The sequence below is a fragment of the Orbicella faveolata genome, unplaced genomic scaffold, assembly GCF_042242905.1.
Source record: "Orbicella faveolata isolate gen_17 unplaced genomic scaffold, um_ofav_v1 contig_47, whole genome shotgun sequence".
NCBI lineage: Eukaryota > Metazoa > Cnidaria > Anthozoa > Scleractinia > Merulinidae > Orbicella > Orbicella faveolata.
In genome coordinates, this window is record NW_028301577.1 from 6,697,501 (window position 1) to 6,717,988 (window position 20,488).

Sequence of the window (20,488 nt, forward strand, 5' to 3'; positions counted from 1 at the left end):
CCCAAATTAAAATTTGACTTAACTTTGATTCTCAGATTATATTTCTTCTGGTTTGTCTTGCTGTCTGTGATCTTAGGTTTTTCCTTTCTTTGTGTAATGTTTGAGGGATGTTGAAATTGCTTGTGTGCAGGCTTTTAATATTTTATAGCCATTTTAAAGGAGACCATGTAAATTCCTTCATAACGTCACATTTAGTTATTTCATAATAGAAATAGAGGCGGTGGAGAACAGGGCCTTAATCCCATCTTGAAATCTTGAAACCCTTTTAATGAGTCACAAAGTCCTTTTGTGGTGTGTTTCTTTCTCTTATGGGAGTCAGGTGCTGCAGGTTTTCCAAGTGTCAGATTCTTTCCCACTTGGTTAAGGGTCTTTGTTCAAATTAATTAACCGCGCGGCCATGGGCCGAGCACGGTTCATGTTCTACCCTTGGTTTATTTTATTATTTTTTTTTTTTTTGTCGGGGACCAGACGCAGATCTCCACTCGGCCAACTTTGAATTACGCAATCTGTAATGTTTACTCGCCAAACCTTGTTTCTTCAGGGTCAACAAAAATCTCAGATTACAAAATCATGCCGAACCTACACGTTGCAAAAAAATCTCTTCAAAACCCTGACATCGAAGCGATATATCACTTTAGCCTTAATAGCTATCACACATCAGCAGAAGGTAAATCTATTCCTTAACAATCCAGCTTTATCGTGCTAAAATTTCAGCGAAATCGAACAAAACCAGAATTAATTAGAATTTTTTTTGTGACCTCACTCCCCAGACTTGACCTAACAAAGGGAGCCACGGTCGCCCATAGCAACCGAAAAACATGAACATACCAAACCGGACGTTTCGGCCAAAAAACTCCAGAATTATCGCCTTAGAGCTTAAACGTGAATGAGAACATCTTTTTCGAACTTTTAGACGAAAGAATGGTCTCGGCGGGCTACAAAATTGACCAAGAGAAAAAACAGAACAAGACAGCAGAACAAACCGATAATATTTCACCACATGGCTTTCGGCATGAAAACGAAAATACAGCTTACTTCTGGATAAATTCAGCCTTAGAAGCCACCAACTGGTCCCATATTACTTTCTGTATCCTTCCAAATGTCCTGACTTCCATCTCCGAAAGGTTTTGCCCCAATTTTGAGCAAATAAACATTTTGCCGACAGCGACCGCCATTACGGTGACTTGCATACTAAATTAGCTAACTTGACAAAATTCTTCCGAGCGGGGAGGATGTGACCAAAAGAGCTGAAAAATGGCCTGTAATTGGCTAATGATGAGATCTTCCCACTGTCCAAATTTGGTGAGAATTGAAAGTAACGCCAATTTTCTGTCACGTTTTCAATCTGTAGCCACTGGAGTGACCAAAATCAATACATCGGTCGGGATAGGGTTTCATTATTAAATTACATGACTTGTGTGACTACTTTGCTAGCCCTTAACTCTTGGAAAACACCAATCAAATTTAATCATGTCTTTAAAGAAAGAAAGCTGTTGTTAATAGTGTTATTATCGTGTGGTTCATATCGTTCATGCCCATACATATCCCGAAGAAAGTTCTAGATTAGGACCATTACGTCATCAGAGATTTGTCAACGGCTACCACTGATGGTGCAATAATACAGTTTGTGTTGATCAAGTGATGTGATGTCTACAGTACGAAAAGAATCATCAATGACTGCTTTGAAATGTGCACTACGTTCCGACGGTAGTGCTAAGCAAACAGTTAAATTTTAAAAGCGCGGTTATAAGATCTAAAAGATCTTCTTGTTGACTATTAGCACAGGGCAACTACTCGAACCAGGCCACCCAGAAGGAAACTACATGTAACCAAAATCAAAACGTAAACTTGGAACAATGGACTGGTGGCTTTTTGTGAGGGCAAGTAATGGCCTCTGTGACATGAAAACATTAAGACTATTGACTTCTTTGCATTATATATGTTCTTTGAGATTCAGTCCATAGCAAATTATCATAATTATAAATCTGACTTGAAAAATCTAGGTTTAAAACTAATCTTGTGACAACTAACCCAAAGCTGGTGAGCATCATACAAAATTTAGGACTGCAACTAACCAATCAACAATCACTGTGCACTTTGCTGGGTTTTACAATTTTGTTATGAACTTTTGTTTGCATACTTCAATCTTATTGGTTTATTTGTGAAAAAGGTCGCTATCCTTTGTTCTCAAGTAAAGTTCTGATAAGTTAACTCTTTTCCAAGTTGCCCGGTTGGAATAATCACAATGTTAATATGGGAATTGCAATCCACTTTCCTGTAACCTGGAGAACTTGATGTTGGATTTTTGTATTGTAAGTCTAGGAGGCTACATGTACTAGAGAGGGTTTCTTTCTTAAGGGAAGAAATGGTGGGTCAGTTACACTAATACCATTTCTTTATAAACTGAAGGATGATAATTTATTAAAGAAAATGTATATTTTGTCTTTCAGGTTGTAGCTGATCACAAGTTTCATACTGAGTGTTTTACTTGTGGAAACTGCCAAAGATTCTTGGAAGAAGAAGATGATTATGTTCTTCTAGAACGACACAGACTTATTTGGTAAAACAGTGTAACTAACTTTCTCTGTAATTTGTTCATAACTGAAAGTGTAATGAGAGTTTTTTTCTTGTTAAATCAGCTTTATAAAGGATCTTTACTGATGTTGGTCTCCTGTCATCACAGGGGTACTCTGTGCTGTCTAGCTTCTGTAGTATTGATCCCTTTTCTTGCCTCTATTATTTCCTGCCTTTCAGGCTTCTTTCTGTTCATCTGCTTACATTCCCACTCACCCGTTCCCTTCCTCTATCTTTTAATCCTTCCTTCGTTCCTTCCTTCCATTTCCTTGTTTGTCCTTTTTGTTAGATTTTTATCCAAGACAAAATAACAATAAAGTACCACAATGTACTCTGGAAAAGTCAATCAGACTGATCACTAGAACTAGGATGACCACCTCAAGCCTGCAAATAATTTTTGTCTATAGGCAGGTCATTTGTCAGGACAAGGACAAGTTTTGACCTGACAAAAAGCCAGTCTGGTCGGACAAAAAAAATTGTTGGTCGTTAGAAATTAAAAAGAGACATTTGAGACATTTTGGTATTTCAGTTTATATAATAACCCAAGTTATTCTCGCATTTTGATTGGTTCTCGCCTATGATCTATTAGAGGACAGACGCATGATTGAACATCGGTGACACACTTGGCTATCGCCTCATGTGCCACTTTTTTGTTCTTACCACATTTTGACATCATCTGTGATCTATTACTGAACAGATGCACGGCAACATGGAATCTGTTTGTTAAGTAGACTCTTCACCAAAATATTGGTTGTAAATTCGAAACGCTTAAAAGTCAACTGAGTGTCAAATCGCTACTAGCACCAGCAAGGGGACCTTTACATTACTTCTGGTATTATTTTACCTGTTGAAAATTGACAAATTTACAAATGTTTATACCCCTAGTCACACAAGCGTTTCCAACGTATCAAGTTTCCCATGACGTCTAAGGGAAACGGGAAAAGTGATTAAACAATCTCCCGCATGGACAGCTTGTCAGTATAAAACCCCACGATAACATTCAGAGACTTGAAAATTGGGTGAAATGAATTCTTCGACCTTTTCTGATAGCAAGTTTCCTCTGAAAGTTTTTGGGGTCAATTGAATAAAAGGTGGTCGTGACTATAAAGCGTGACTAATCTGTACATTCACACTTTTCACAAAAACATTTCTGTGGTACGGAAACTATATTTAAACCACACTGACAGACGTAAAAAAAACTGTAAAGAGTTAAAAATTAAACTGATTTTTGATCATATGGACTAGATAAACATTTGGTTACGTTTTAGAGGTTTTAAAGTTTTTGAAAGCGATTGCATTCAGATAAACGAAACGTGAGTATTTGGGCCATGTATTCTATTTCCATAATATTTTAATCGGGTCAATGTACGACTGAAAATTAATTCCACAACACTTGGTGGCAACAAACAACGAGTAATTACATAAGACCTCAGTTTTTAGTAGTTTTTCAGATGAACGTAATTCAGACTAAATGGGGCTTCACGATCTTTCACGACGCCACCACAAAATGTGTAAATTAACATGTAGGAATAGTGGTGCTGATGGGATGTGTTTACAATCAGTACAATTCGACATAACATTTGAGATGACGCACTGTGCGTGATAAAATTCTTAGAATTGGAATAAAAACAAAACCGATAACAAAGCTTTTTTCGTAGTATTGTGTGGCATTATAACAAAATAACTTGTCCCATATTCGGCCACAAATTTCCAGTTAAAATATTTTTCATTTTGGCGGAAATGCCCGGTCAGATTGTCCGACCAGGCTGAGCTTTTACCTGTCAAAACCTCAAATTTATCGGACAATTGTCCGATGACCGACTGTTATTTGCAGGCTTGCCACCTGACAGTGGGCTATATTTGTATTCTCAGTATTAGACTGGAACTACCTTGTAAATGAGGCTCATGTGGGGAAGTATCATTAAAAAGAGATTACCGGTGATGTCATTTGTATTGGAATTTAAGACTCCCTGTAACAGCCTCAGTTGCAAGCTACAGCTCTATTTCCAGTCCAGTAGTGAGTCTACTGCTTTCTGAATCTCCAAACACAGTCATCAACCAGTCACATACTCATGACACCCTTTGCTGAATCACTCTCTATCCCCAAATTAAAGCATCTGGAGTAACCAGATTGTAGTGATATGTAGCTAACAATGCCAATCTGTGCAATATCAATTATGTAGGTTACTTTAAAGAGGTAATTAAGCCAACTTTGTGGCATCTGAACTTAGTAATGAACCTGATATTGATTCAACATACAGCAACAGTATATTTAATTTGTGGTCTAACTGCAGTTGCTCGTGCTACACACAAGAACAAGAACAATCTTGGTGGAGTTCCTCCTTGCATGTGGTCCATCATTTCAATCTAACAACTCCAGAAACTTTGAAATTTGAAATAGAAGTTGTGAAGGGAGAAAGAAAGAGACTGTTGCAACCTGGAAGAGCTGAGAAAGAACCATCAGTATCAATCATGATCAAAGGGTATTTATTTTATTTGGTTGCTTTTAGTAAGGTTAGAGTTATTGTCTAGAGGTTTTCTGGCTCAAGGATGTAGGAATCTATACGCCTCAGAATTAAACATTTGCCCAACAATATCTTTAAGAAAGAGTATAAATGCCAGCTACTGAATAATCAAATTTGATTTTGCTGCTGCTATGTTTTGCTTTGCTGTTTGGTTTTGCTATTATATCAGTGTGAATGTATTGTATGTATGTTGTAATGTAGTGTATGTAGGTCTAGCTTAGCTGAATTAATTTTTTTGCTGCCCTTTACTTGACCATGGCGGTGTCTAAACAGAAAGCTCCTGCTACCTTGGCCACTGCTCACATATAAGTTTTATTTCTCTACGGCTTGATATTTCTTAACTTTTTTTACTATTTCCAGTACTTTACCTATAAAATGTATCTAAATGCCCTATATAGTGTAAATAAAAAAGAACTGAACTGAATTGAATTGAGTTGATTAAATAATAATAATTATTATTATCTGAAATCATATGTTCAACATACCTTTCCTGTTGCGGCACCCTTTATTTGGAGCCATTTTAATTACCAGAGGTTCTGAAGTCCAGTGACACTTTTTAAATCTGAACTGAACAACTTTCTTTAATTTTAATCTGAAACAAGCTCTTTTTATCTGTAGTTTTAAGCTTTTAGGATACCCAACAAGTTTGTAATAGCCCTTTTCACTGTTAACTTTTCTCATTTGCATTACAGTATAATCAGTGACATGCATGCAAAGCAATTTCAGGCAGAAACTACAAAGTTTCCCAAAATTGCTCTCCACATAATAATTATGCTGGATTTTATATTCTAAATGTAACTGCAAAATGGGCTATTACTTTTATTGTTAAGCTTGATACTTTTAGCAATGACTTTTAAAGTTTTATCTGCAATTACTACCCACTGAATCAATGAATAAAGGCACTATAGAAATTTATCTATTAATTATAAATTTTAATCAAGTAATATGCCCTACATGTAAGAAATGGCACCACAGGTGTATGTATTTATTTGTCAGTAATGTTAATTTACATTTTTCAAGGGGGCAGCTTTAACAAGGGCTATAATATTGCTTCACTTTTTGCTTCACGAGGTTCAATAATAAAGGTTTTAAGCGGCAGACACATGATGTGTTAGCAGTCCAAGCTGGAGATCTGGTGTTGGAAGTCAATAGAGTTGTTGTGTCAACTACTACGGTGGACAAGGTAAGCACATGCCCTGATACTAAGGTTTAAAATAATCAAATTAACCTAGAGCCAGCCTTGATGGTAGTAAATCTTCCTCCCCCCCTACTTGGAGGAAAATCACTAAAAACCATTGATCTCTTAGAGATTGAATTTATTGCCAACGAGGTAGGCGAGCAAAAACGCGAGCCTGTCGAGGCGGCAGGATATAGAGCCATGCATAGTTTGATGGCTGTGCAGAAAAAATCTCACATCTTTCAGCTCGATTTTCACGTAATCGGGTTCCATCAGTGATATTTTTTTGGCCATATTAGGATGTAGCTGGATGTTGTCGATATATCGCGCAAACCAATCAGAACACTATTTTTCTTTGTGAAGTCATGAGGCTTCACCCTGTCATTACAGTGACTAACATCCTATCCTGGAGGGAGTTGAAATACTCCTAGTCACTTAATGCCATGGCAACCAGGATTAGCTCTGGTGGTATGGAATTATTCGCCTGATGTAGACTCTACCTACAGTAATTTTATTTCAACTTTATGGTCTTCTACATGTTTAGTATAAATCTACTAGCGTTCTATCACGAATGCCGTTCTCTGATTGGCTACACTACTCACTATGTATTCTGTGATAGATAGAGAGTGGTGTAGCAGTGTGTGCTTGTTAACAGAATGACAGCCACTTCTTTGCATTTTTGAGGTGTCAGTAAAGATTATTTGGATAAATTTTTGAACGGCTAGTAGATTTATGCCAAAGCAATTAGATTATTCGCTCTCAATTTCTTTGCAATGATAGAAATTTAGAGTTCATAATCTAATTGCTTAATATACTTTGGGTGTCCAGTATCAGGTTTTCTATGGTAAGCAGTTAAGGTACAGGATGTGCCCTGCTCCTAAAACATTGTTGTTGACCTAAAAGTCAACTTGTAGCCTAAGATTACCAAAATTTAGGTTGCTGATTTGCCCTCTCATATGCACTAAATTTTTGCGGGTTCTAATTTTTCAATTTTTGCTTTTTTTTTCCACAATCCTCTAAAAAAGTTCTCGCAAAAATTTTCTCTGCAAATCGCAAAATTAGTACCCAGCATGAAAAACCAGTCTTTTACGATTGCAAAAATTAGTTCCCGTAAAAATTAATGCAAAAAGTCACTGATTCGCAAGAATAAACTCTCACAAGAATTTAGTGGCACATGGTAGTTTTAAGCAAAACTGAAATTTCATTCCTTCAGATGAGACTGATGCAAAAACATAATTGTTCATCACAGACCTTTATACATGATACATTATTCTGACTATAGTTGGTGGCTTTTAGTATGTCTAAGGTATGTAAATTACTTGATACAAACTATGATCTATTTTACATTAGGTTGCTGCTCTTCTAACAGCTCGACCAGACGAGATCACACAAATCACAATTGAACGAAATCAGAGTAGACTCCAAGTCAAGCCCAGACTATGCAGGCTACCCAGTGTTGATTCCGATAGTGATTCTGAAGAGAAAAGCTTCCGCAACAGGTCAATTTCCCTCTTCTCTCGAAGAGAACTACGGCGCTGTCGTACATCAACAGAAAACAACTCTGTAGTGAATGGGGAAGTAGAGTCTCAGAAAGAACTCGCTTCAAAGAAGAGCACGAAACCTGCAATGCGATCCAATTCACTTCCTCGAAGGTAGGCTCATACCTGCATATATACAGGGCTTCTGGTAGGTCGTGGAAAAAAAAAAGTCAAATTTTGCAAGAATGTAATCATCAATAAATATAAGTTATGGTTTTTTCATTATTTTATCTTTGGTATGAATCTTTATTCTCCATCACCACATTTTCATTATGATAATCATAATATGAGACAAAAGGCAAAAGGAAATAAAAATCAATTAAAATAACTTTTAATTACAACATTATATCAATCATTAGTATCATTACAGTATTATACAAGCGCTTCTCTCATAATGTACTTGTCAACCTGGCGCATGCCGCCAGTTCAGAATTGAAGGACTTCAGACAAACATTAGACTGTCAAACTCTCATGGTCCTCTTAAACTGTATTGTCAGGTAATGTTTTCTTGCTGTCTTGTCCTGAAACTAGAACTACTGAATATTTTGTAATTTTTGTGTTGTGAAAGGTGAATTGATCAACATGACATGAGCATGAGACAAAGAAAAAATCGAAAGGAATCGAGCCCATGACCTCCATGAACACTGGGTAGGCTCTCTATGTCTCGCACTTGTGTCATGTTGATCAATTCACCTTTCAATTTTCATTACCAAGCTGAAAAATTCACCATCTTTATTCGCTTAATATCAATTTTTGTTTTGTTTTGTGCAAACAGCAATTCAATGTCTGATTCATTCAAAGTGAGATCCCCTATTCACAGAGCTCAGTCATTCAAAGTAGAGACTGTTTCAAACAGGTATGATATTGCTCTTATTTGCTGCACTTGTACATGTATACACATATATCTTATACCTTTCGCTATAGTATAGAATATATACTGATATCGTAAACAATATTGGAGGTTGTTGTAAATCATTCTATCTAATATTCTGAAGATGGTACCTGAGAAGAGGATCGAAGCATGTTAGTATAAGTATCTTAGCTTTAAATAACCTGTGTGGAGGTCACCAATTAACAATTATTCCATGAAACCGCGTTGGATATGAAGTGATAAATAACCAACGAGCGCGTAGCGCGAGTTGGTTATGATCACTTCATATCCAACAAGGTCGAATGGAATAATTGTTTTAGTATATTCTTAATCGGGTTTTTGCCGCCAATTTTTATTCCAACAATTTTACAGAGCGGAAAATTTTTAAACTTGGCGCACTGTTTTCCATATAAGGTAAAACTCCGACTAATGGCTCATAGTCGGAGTTTTTGAGCCAATCAGAGAGCTAGAAATGCAATAGTCGGAGCTGAGAATATACTAATTAATTATAGTTACCTCAATGATGTAGAATTTATGAGTTCAGAAGCATTAGTGTGACTTGGGAAATTTTGGGAATGACGTTGAGCCCAAATTTAGAAAAGACTTTTTTTTCTTATTACCTCGTAATTTGATGCCTTTTTGTATTCCATTTGTTCATGAATGCAGACTATTTTCCATGACACAAATGTGGTTTACCATGTTACTGTACCCAAATTTGTAAATCACTGATCTGATATGGCCACGATATCACAGTTACTTTCAAGTTAAATAATTTTTACTTGCGTCAAACTGAATGAAAACTATTTCTGCTTTCCTTTGAAAAGCTACGATAAAGTTTTGAAACCATACTAAAGAGAACTCACAAAGTATTGTATTGTGCAAAACGGGGATGTAAAGTTGTATAATTTGATTAGGTCATTGTTAGGCTATTTCCAACATTACTTATTATGGCAGGGTTTTCAATTTGAAATAAACTAACAGAAGGAAATCCTGCAGTAGGCAGAGCACAGTTGGGTCATGTTGAAGACGGCAATTGTCATGTGGGGAATCACGAGTGCCAAAGTGGGTTCCCCCGTCTGCAAGGGAGGAGGGTGATGGAAGCTGGCCCTGGAAATTTTTGAAATCTGTGTGCCTTGAGGTGCATTCTGTTCATTTATTTCTTCGGAAAGATTACGTTGGTGAAACAAAATGGCCTATTAACAAACTTTGTACAAAAAGTACCCAGTGCAAATGCTTGAAGTAGCTGGTGACTTGCATCAGGTGCCAGCTTATTTTGAAAACCCTGTATGGTAGTGTGATTTTCTTTGTACATTTTTGTCTCTGGAATTCCCGAATCTCTGTTTCTTTTAAAGTGGCATTTCCCCATTCCCGCCTTGTAAAATCGGCTAATCCTGTGTCCCAGTCAGAATTACAACCCCAAATCTTGTCCCCCTTTTCTGTAAAAAATCCCAAATCCTGGCCTTAAAATAAGTTACATCCCAGATCCCAAAAAAGCTATTGGGGAATCTCATATTCTAATTGAGCCTCTTTTTTTCGGGCTTAAAACCAAAACTTTTAACTGGCGGGCACTTCTCAACTTTCCAATGCTTTGCTGAAGTTTCCAGATTTTTCCCTAAATTTCCTTCCTTAGGGTAGAGCTTGAGTAATTGGTAATGAGCAAGCTGTACCCCCCAGATTAGCCATTATTAATTAATAACGTCATATACTCCCCATGCAGAGTTTTCAGGCCTTGTGATCTGGCGATAGGAGATGTGATTGGGAAAGGCTTCTTTGGACAAGTTAGAAAGGTATTATGTGTTATTTTCTTTCAGTAAATCAAATACTCCCTAAGGGATCAAAATTAAACATTATTAAACGTATTCTTAAAGCATACAAAGAGCCACAGCTAGATGTTCAGATTCAGACAAAAATTGAATTGCTACATTGAATCCTAGAGTGGTTTTCACATGAGTGTTGAAAAGTAATTGGTTTCACATTTACCATTACTATGCAACATGATTGGCTTAAAAACCCTCGGCACTTTATTTCTTTTTCATTTCAGAAGCAAAGCCAATTGTGACTCACTCGTACAGGTTTTCCCGTTCTTTGTGTCAGTTACTTTCAATATTAAGTTTACTTTTGATTGGCTTTGCCCCTTGGGATTGACTGGAGTTATGTAAATACTTCGGTTTTTGTTTTACAGTACTCAGTATTGAAAACTGCTCTCACAGAAAGTCTTAACTGTGCATTCAGGTCACACAGAGGCAGACAGGAGAGGTAATGGTGTTAAAGGAACTCCTACATTATGATGAGGAGGCAAACACAAGCTTCTTAAAAGAAGTGAGTTAATTGTAAATAGGATTTCACAAATGAAACTACACAGGATCTATAGCAGTGTGTTTTTTTTGTTTAGGTAATTGATTAGGTAGGGTTTCGAGAAATGTCCCGCTCACCACTACCCCACCCCACTGGACAAAACGAGAACCAAATGTTGTCATGTCTGGTACCAGCTAACTCAGGCAATAAGTATTTTGTCCCATACCTTTATGGAGTTTGATTTTGTTGAAAGTTGTGAAAATGTCTTAGAGTGGTGCACATCCTAAATTAATTGTGAACATGTGTAGGGCCAGAGGACATTAATTCTAGACTGGAAAGTTAGGAGTAATTCTTTTCTTTCCAGCTTTCAATATCATTGCTGTGTGGCACAACATTACATTCACAATTCATTCACATTTGCATACCCTACTTCTGAACTGGCCCACATAAACCACGCTTGCCCTGCTCACATTAGCTTGCAGTGTTGTTTTCTTTTGGATTATATCACTAGCAAAAAAAAAAAAAAAAATCGAAAAGCTGGAGGTGAACAACCCCTACTTCCATTTGCTTTAACCTTTTTCATGTTCCATTGGCATCCATGGTAATTCAATGGTCATGTAAATTGATAAGAATAACTTAATTGAAATCTTTTTTAGGTTGCCTTGCTGAAGAGCTTGGACCACCCTAATGTATTGAGATTCATTGGCGTTCTGTACAGAGACCAGACTCTAAACCTGATTACTGGTAAGCTACCTTGTAATATATACCGTTAGCTACACATTTCTCTACGATGCTCTCCCTTCAATGATTGCCGACTTGTGAATCTTTACTAGATAATTGGTTACAGTAATTCAAACAAATAAAGTAAATTAAACGAATTTTTGCCTTGTTTGTGATAGGTGTTTCTCAAATGTCTGTAAGTAAGTTGGTTAATTGTCATCTTATCGGTGAATTAAATTTGTAAGTAAAGAAGCATATTTGGCAACAACAACAATGTAATTAAAAATTACATTCTTTTGCAGAATACATCTCTGGTGGAACATTACGTCAAGTTTTGAAGGATAAGGTGAGAAAAGACTCTGCTTGTCCAGTCCCTACAAAAAGCTAAATGAGGTTATCAATAATCGTACTAGTTAACTTGGGGATTTATCATCAGTCAGCGGGTGCATTGTGAATGCGTGGTTGTCACGTAGACTTTCCCTCATGGTTTTGCTTTGAGTAGCTTTGCCAGTTTGGCTTCAGTTTGTTTACTCCCGTTAGCCTTTTGGTTCCCTGAAGGCTTGTACTCAGGTAAGTTCTCTTTGTCTTCTCTATTCTTCACAGAGAGATCAGTGAGACAAGTGCCGCGGGGAGGTGACCCATTACAAGTTGTTGGTTACCTCCTTTATTTGCATTTTGCCTACATTCACTTATTGCCTGTATGGCTTACAATTGGCACCTTGCCAAGTGGCCCATCAGGCCGAAGCTTATCCTGGTTTCAGTAGCATGAAGCGACTAGGAGTATTTCTACTCCCCTCCCTGGATGGGATGCTAGTCCATCGCAGGGTTACCCCCCAGCATTAAATTCGCTGGAACCCATTTACACAGCTGGGTGGAGAGAGGCACTGTGAGAGTAAAGTGTCTTGCTCAAGAACACAAAACAATGTCAACAGCGAGGGCTCAAACCCGGACCGCTCGTGCTGGGGTCGAGCTCACTAACCATGAGACCACCACACCTCCCACGGCTGTGAAGGAGACCTTTCGAATTGTGAGAAATATGCCAATGATTTGACCATCAGATGATATGGATACGGCATAGTGCAGGTGCAATGCAGTACACTACAGTTCAGTATGAAACAGTTCACTAGGTCTCATTCACTATCTATTTTCTTGTTTTCTTCAGGGTAAGCAGTTGTCATGGTTACAGAGGATCAGGTTTGCAAAAGATATTGCAGCAGGGATGGTAAGTGGTTTTTTGTTTTGCAGATGTATTCATTCAAAAACCCTACCTAATCTGGACAAAGGGTATGATTTTGACTAGTTCAAAATCGTAGGCCTGAAGCAATCAGCTGCTTCTTGTAAAGGAACTATATGTTATCCAAACCTAAACCAGAGCTGAACGTGCAAACTGACTCAATTTGCGCTAAAGTGTTTGTTTAGCCATCTAATTCGTATGTTAATTTTCAGCTCTAGTCTACTTGAATAATCACTTTCTCATAGTTATTTTCTGTTGATAATGGCATCATGATGACTCCAAAACGTCGAGTTTTAAATCTTTCAGTAATTTTGGCACGTCTCAGCTTTAGCAAATCGTTACGAATGACACAACTAATTAAATAATTGCCCATTTTTGTCAAGCTTGTTTTTGGTAATTTATGCATTTTAATTTTACATAGTGATACTAAAGCATCTTTGTCTATGTTTTGGTATGTTGCTTCAGTGTTTTCACGTCTCGGGAAGCTAATAGGCTGATTTAGCAAGAGAACGGGAACGTCACTTGACGACGGCGCGCGCAGAACAAACACCCAAATATGGTCAAATTAGAACAGAATCCAGGTTATTCCGCGCGCCCTGCAGTCGTCATCTGACCATATTTGGGCATTTGTACTGCGCGCGCCGTCGTCAAGTGACGTTCCCGTTCTCTTGCTAAATCAGCCTATTATATTTGAGGTGTTCTTAAATTTGAAAACCATACCCTTCACAATGGTACATGCCCATATAGCTCATGTATGGGAGTATCCCCCTTCCCTGTATTTAGCAATAACAAGTGTTAGTTTTATTAATGCTGATGATTCGTTCAATTGTTTCTCAGGCTTATCTTCATTCTATGAATGTAATGCACAGAGATCTGAATTCCAAGAACTGCTTGGTCGAGCCCGATAAGGTAAATTTTGACCTTTTTTGCTGCATTACTTATAGCCACAGAAGACTCCTTCATAGAACCGACTGTTATTAAAAAGTTGGAGTGGCTTTCTAGTGCATTTAATTCTTTTGGAGGCGGTGTGACCTAGTAGTTAGGGTGCTGGATTTGCAATCCGATTCAAATTCTCCTCCCGGTTCTGCCACCAGACTACAAGGGTTTCATTAAGGGCCAGGCACCGGGAAAATTGACCGTCTGTGAGGACGATTTTGCCCGCCTGATTTGATCATTTAGGGAAAGTTCTTCTTATACAGAAGTCCAGTTCAAAAAATCTTTCCGCTTGTGAAAACCAGTTGCCCAGCTGCTGGAAACGTTAATGAAATCCCTGACTGGATGGATATGTGTTCGGTGTTCCCGAATTAAACTCCTCCACGTCTTGTAAATAACCAACTGATCACCTCCAACCAGTTGGAAGTTTTAACAAGTTTTCAGTTCTATTTGACACATTTGTTTCGTCGTTTGGGGTGTACCAATTTTAGCACAGCAGTGTTAAATACCATGACTTTTAAATTAAGAGATTTTTATTCTTTTGTTACCTTTCTTTCACTTTGTACAGGAGTCAGGTGAGATGTCGGTTGTGGTAGCAGACTTTGGTTTGGCCCGTGTAGTGAGGGACAGACCAATGTCACCTATGAATCGCATTTCAGCAACACTGCCGCCTTCTCCTGGTCGTAAACCACTTTACTTTACCGGTAACAGGCTACCTCCTCCCAAGAAAAGGTAATACTCAGTGACGAGGGTCCCATCCCGCATCCCGCCACTATTTTTTGGCTCCATCCCGCCATCCCACCATCCCGCCGTACTCAGAATTTTATACTGATCCCGCCTGGCAAGAGTCGCACTTCTCCGCGTAACTTCTGTAACGTGTGATTTTTCGTTTTTCATCCCGCATCCCGCCTGTCAAAATGATCAAATCCTGCTCCCACCGAGATATTTTTTTTTCCCGCATCCTGCCTTCAAAAGTCCTGTCATCCCGTATCCCGCCTTCATTTTTACTCTCGTCCTGCATCCCGCTAAACCTATATTTGGCCCTCAGTGACGAGCACAACGGTTTCGCACATCCGGCAGAAGGCTGATTTAGCAAGAGAACGGGAACGTCACTTGACGACGGCGCGCGCAGTACAAATACCCAAATACGGTCAGATGACGACTGCAGGGCGCGCGGAATAACCTGGATTCTGTTCTAATTTGACCATATTTGGGTGTTTGTTCTGCGCGCGCCGTCGTCAAGTGACGTTCCCGTTCTCTTGCTAAATCAGCCTAGAAATATCCAAAGTGTTAACATAAAAGAAAAACTGCCTGGCATTCCTCACGAGGGTCGCCTACCTTCAAAGCGACAGACTCTCTGCCCCTAGGGTTGCCCTCCCCCTACCGCATAGCCTCCTTGTTAACGTTGTGATTTCTCGTGTAAACTTTTCCCTGCTAGTTATGAAGTAATGTGTGAAAAGTTCTTTCGCTTTCGGTGGCTCAGAATAGAGTTTCTCCTTATTAACGCAAAGCGGTTTATGAAAGATTCTTGAAAGAAGATTGTTTTCTTTTTAACATCTTCCGTAATTGAATTTGTTACTCTATTTTACAGATATACAGTTGTAGGATCGCCTTACTGGATGGCCCCGGAGATGTTGAATGGTAATCCATGTCTCTTGATATTATCAATGGTTACAACAATAACAACAACATCAATGACAACAGCAACAACAATAACGATAACAACATCAACAATAACAACAACAATAACAATACTAACAACAACAATAGCAATATTAACAACAACAGTAACAACGTCAACAATAACAATATTAACAACAACAAAAACAAGAACAGTAACAATAACAACGACCTTCTTTGTACCCAACATTTACACATCAGTTCAACTAACAATAAAGAAACATGAAGAAGAATACTGATTTCTTGAAATAACCATATGGAACTGGAAAAACGAAACAACCGTTCTTTTGCACAATCACACGTTTTCTCACAATTCAAATTTTTTTTGTGGCAATTCCCGTTTTCATTTTTACACTGTATTCTACCAAACATCAGCTTTTGTCAACACAAAACTCGTGGAAATCTGGAGAATATTTTAATGTTTATTACACTGTTATCAGTGTTACTGTAGTCAAATCATTACCTTAGTTAATCAGAAACTTCAACCGTAATATTGTGATTGTTTATTGTGGTTATTTTTTTCAGGTATGACCTACAACGAAAAGGTTGATGTGTTTTCCTTTGGGATTGTCATGTGTGAGGTAGGGTGGTTATTTTTTACACAATTATATACCAAAATCGTTGTGTCTTTGCAAAGCCGTGACTGGAAAACTAGAGTTTGGTATGTTGTGTGTGTTTGCTTGCGCAGAATTTTGTGATAGCCTCAATAAACTCGTGCAAATACTCTAATCAAGGTCCCGCTGTCTTCTCAGAGCTAAACGCGCAGTGGAGGTACACCCAGAAAAATCGGTAAGGGTGTGCAGCCCGCGTCCCAAAACCCTTACCCTATTTAAGACCAAAATCTATGATTTTCCCTACCCTGTTTATGACCTGACCAAAAATTTGTTACCAATTTGAGACCTGACCCTTAAATCAATAACCTGTTTCAGACCTGCCCTATAATTAGCTCCCTAGTTCAGATCGATGTTAAAGGAATGGCTTTTGTTGTTGGTCTTATCGATAACGATGAAAAAGTAACTACTTCTAAAAAAAAACTCCATACCTAATTCAAGACTACAGTACAAAAGCCATACCCTATTTGAGACCAAAACGGCTAAAAAACCATTGGGGCCGCTCATACCCATATAGCCATATAAGGGAGTACCACCCCGGGCTTCTAATGGGTTGTATCTTCCCACTCTTGGCGCCGCCACTGTCACGTTTTCCCGCGCTATTCACCGGTCACGCTACGCGCTTGCTACCGATTGTATTTTCCTCAGCGCTTGCCAGTGGCTACATGTTTTCCGCGCTTTGCAAGTCACTTGTTTTCTGGCGCTTACCGTGCATGTGTTTTTACGTACATGTTTTGCGACGAGTTTTGACTTGCTTGTGTTGACGCTGTAATAAACATGGCCAGCGGTCTATCTTATATGTGGGGGTACCGGGAGGAGATTCAGGGGCAATACCATGTACTTCGCTTGCTTGGTTGGTTTTCCCTCCCTCCCACTGAGGTAAGTATATCTTCCACACACTGTCTTTTCACAGTGCTGCGTTGACAGAGTATACCTACAATTTTTGTGAAGCTGGTTCATATTACTGATGTCGCGAACGCGGCCCGCCTTTTTCCAAGTACGGCTGGTGTGCACGTTTTTGCCTTGATTTCTGACCACTACTTGTTGCCGGAAAGGTTTGGTCTTGAGCTTCTGGTTTCATTATTGGAAAACTCTCTGTTTACTAATCTGGCTTGTGTCGGTTTGCAGATTATTGGCCGGGTAAAGGCTGATCCGGATTTTCTTCCTCGCCTGTCAGTGAGTAGTTATTTATGTTCTGGTATCAAACACAGCACGTAAGAATGTACTTAAAAATAATAGTTTACTAAGATAGAAAAACACCAAAAAGATGATGATAAACCATGAAGGAACAAGGATGATCGAAGAAGGAGAAGATTTACACGGATTATAAACGACGAACTTAAAAAAATTTGGCTAAACTTATCAAGATGCAGAAACCGTGACGTAGCTCCTTTGATGCTCTTTCTTGTTTACCTCTAAAGGCATAGCAAAACGGGAAATGTTTGGTTTCCAAACGTTTTACCGTTTAGACGGCAATTAAACGTGTTTGGAACCGTTTGACCGCTCAATACAACACAACATGATATTGTTTGTTTACCAAACAGTTTGAATCTTGTTTGGTCGCCAAACATTTCCCGTTTGGACAGGACTTATATTCCACATTGGCTGACTTTGACTAAATGTTTTGTCACCTCTTATCTGTTCACAGAATTTTGGTTTAGATGAGGAGAAATTCCGCAAAGAGTTTTGCGATGGATGTCCTGAGTTATTTTACAGAATAGCATTTCTTTGCTGTGATTTGGACTCTGATAAGAGGTGCAGATGAATGCCGCTTTACTGTTTACGTATGATGACACTGCACACGAAAATTGTTTCTCGCCTAATAATTATCTCCTCAGAGCTTTATTATCTAGCTCTCTGCACGCACTGCAGGCCTATGATGAGGGAGCATCATAGGCCTGCAGTGCGTGCAGAGAGCTAGATAATAAAGCTCTGAGGAGATAATATTGTCTTGCAAATGAGTATATGAAATATCATATATTTGAACTGCAGAGAAAGATATGAAGACATGATCACCGCAGTTCAATTATACACACAACTTAAGCAGTTGTGAAATTAAAGCCTGAAAAAAATAATTTTACAACTGCTTAAGTTGTGTGTATAATTGAATTGCTATGATCATGTCTTCATATCGCCTAATTGTCTTGATGTTTAGAAATTCCACTGAGAAAATCCTTAGGGTCAGACAATTCTAGTTGTTGTGGATCTCTTCTCGTGGTATTCTCTTCGAATTCAACCCCATATTAGGTGATTAAACGTGCTGTTCAGCGTCAGTTGATCTCCGCTGTATGGTTATACAGAAGTTTGTGCAAAGTGTTTTAACCAACCAGAGTTCACGAAGTGTTTCAGTTTTAACCAACCAGAGTTCAAGCACTGTGTTTTAACCAATCAGGGCTTACGTGCTTCTTTTAAACAATCAGAGTTCACGCGCTGTTTTATTGGAGTTCGCGAGCCATTTTCTCCACCAGCAATTATGACCTGGGTTACGGGCTTTCCTGCGCTTGGCACTGGTCTCTCGTTTTTGTTCTAAATTCTGATTGGTTCACTATTGAGAGTCAACAGAAAACCGCACTTTGAAACCTCGAAGATTAACAATCAAATTTTTTGTCGAAATTCTTGTAACGCTTTTCTAATGAAGTATGTATTCTCGTTTCAAACAGACCCGAATTTTGCGACCTGGAGAAATGGCTGGAGTCGCTTCTGCTTCACCTTGAAGTTGGTCTGCCATTGCTATCTGACATGACGTTTACCCTTCTACCTGGCACTCTCATGAGGAAAATTAGCGAGACCAGCGATGGCTAGACGTACCGAGGGCGGGGACATAAGCTTCAGATAAGCACATACAAGCCTGCCCAGGCACCAGCAGTCCTTGAAGGACGCAAAAATTCAGAGAAATCTTACTTTTGAGCGGTTTTTCGTTCAAATAACGTCTACAACCTGGTTCCAGTCCATGCTAGCAGCCTTCGCAAGCAATTTTGTTCTCGATGATATTTTGGGAGTCTGGGACCAAAACAGCTTCCCAGCGTACAGCAAACTCTGTTCCAGAGTCCCTCTCATGGCTGAACTCCATTTCCTTTGGGTCATTTTATTATGGCGTAGATGGCGTAGCTCTTGTAAAATATAAACATTTTCTCTGTTGCGGAAATACCGTCGAAATGGAAGCACCTTGCAGACAGTTCGTGTGTTCTTACAATACAAAATATAATTTGCCTCTTACACGTAAATGTACTGGTAGAAATAACGAACATTTACACACAACTGCAGTTGTAGTGTGCGCTCACCTGCTCTAAATTTGTACACACTGTATCATAAAAGAATTCAAGATAAATGTTGAGTCACAAGGTAGGTAGATTAATTCATACGTATGCATTTCGCACAAGCACACACGCGGAGGATCAATCGAAGTAACAAGAACAGCAGGTCTCTTGCACTTTCGATTGCGTGAGAGAGAATTCTTTTAAAAAAATGAAAGTACTAGGTCATATGACAACTTTGTACAATATTTTTATTCTTGATATTCCACGTTCTTGGATCACCGGTTATGAAATACCGTAAGTCAATAAAATGAACTCCGAAGTTAACTCTGTTTATGCCCGTTACGGAGAGCGCAAAACCGAAAACCGCGAGAATAATTTTTTAAAATGGAATTAATCACCTCTTTGTTAGGTAAAATCGTTCCCAGTAACTCGGGTGGGGAGAATCCGCTAGATAGCAGTGCCCGCGCAGGGTTCGGCTCTGCGCCTGCACTCACCTCGCACAGCGGTTTTCTATAACGAACGTTTCGAACCTCAGCGGGGGAAGAGAGGGTAAAAGTAACCTTAATACTTATGAGTGGAAATAGGCCATCTTCGTATTCCGACAGGAACTAGCTTGCAATTGAGGTTAATGCGGGGAATCGTTTAAAATGTAAATGACGATCTCTTTTTGAGGACATTCACGCGCATGAGCCTCCATTGAAAGCTAGTTCCAGTCCAATGCCGAGAATACGAATATGACCTGTTTGGACGGAAAGCCAACCATTCATACTCGACTGAGGCCCCGGTGATTTCATAACTAGAACACTCGATTTAGAAACACTCTTGAGCGAATACCTCCCGTCCTGTAATTCAAGGTCCCGTCAGGAAGAGATACTCCTCATAGTGGACGTTAGAAAAACAGTTAGAGAGCCACTGCCATGAATGTCAACAAAAGACATTTTTATTGACGGAAACCTGATCATGGTCTAGTTGTGTTGAAAAATTCATTTAACTGTACTAAAACCGTAAAGGGAGCGTTACCATAGGCTAGGTAAGCACAAGATTGAGCCAGAAGTATATCATAAGAAGTGTAC

General features: G+C 38.9%; 1 protein-coding gene across 1 annotated transcript in view; it reads left to right on the plus strand.

Moving 5' to 3' along the window:
* The window catches only part of LOC110052017 (LIM domain kinase 1-like), a 20,793-nt gene extending 1,054 nt beyond the window's left edge, over nt 1-19,739 (plus strand). Inside the window, exons 4-20 of the mRNA XM_020758134.2 lie at nt 2,451-2,560; nt 4,869-5,057; nt 6,171-6,282; nt 7,627-7,928; nt 8,590-8,670; nt 10,403-10,472; nt 10,918-11,004; nt 11,637-11,724; nt 12,003-12,046; nt 12,863-12,922; nt 13,772-13,843; nt 14,436-14,599; nt 15,459-15,508; nt 16,073-16,128; nt 17,287-17,334; nt 17,807-17,913; nt 18,819-19,739. Coding sequence (XP_020613793.2) covers nt 2,451-2,560; nt 4,869-5,057; nt 6,171-6,282; nt 7,627-7,928; nt 8,590-8,670; nt 10,403-10,472; nt 10,918-11,004; nt 11,637-11,724; nt 12,003-12,046; nt 12,863-12,922; nt 13,772-13,843; nt 14,436-14,599; nt 15,459-15,508; nt 16,073-16,128; nt 17,287-17,334; nt 17,807-17,913; nt 18,819-18,960 — 1,782 coding nt within the window. The 3' untranslated portion in view covers nt 18,961-19,739. The remainder of the gene's footprint in view (nt 1-2,450; nt 2,561-4,868; nt 5,058-6,170; nt 6,283-7,626; nt 7,929-8,589; nt 8,671-10,402; nt 10,473-10,917; nt 11,005-11,636; nt 11,725-12,002; nt 12,047-12,862; nt 12,923-13,771; nt 13,844-14,435; nt 14,600-15,458; nt 15,509-16,072; nt 16,129-17,286; nt 17,335-17,806; nt 17,914-18,818) is intronic.
* Nucleotides 19,740-20,488: the final 749 nt, after the last annotated feature.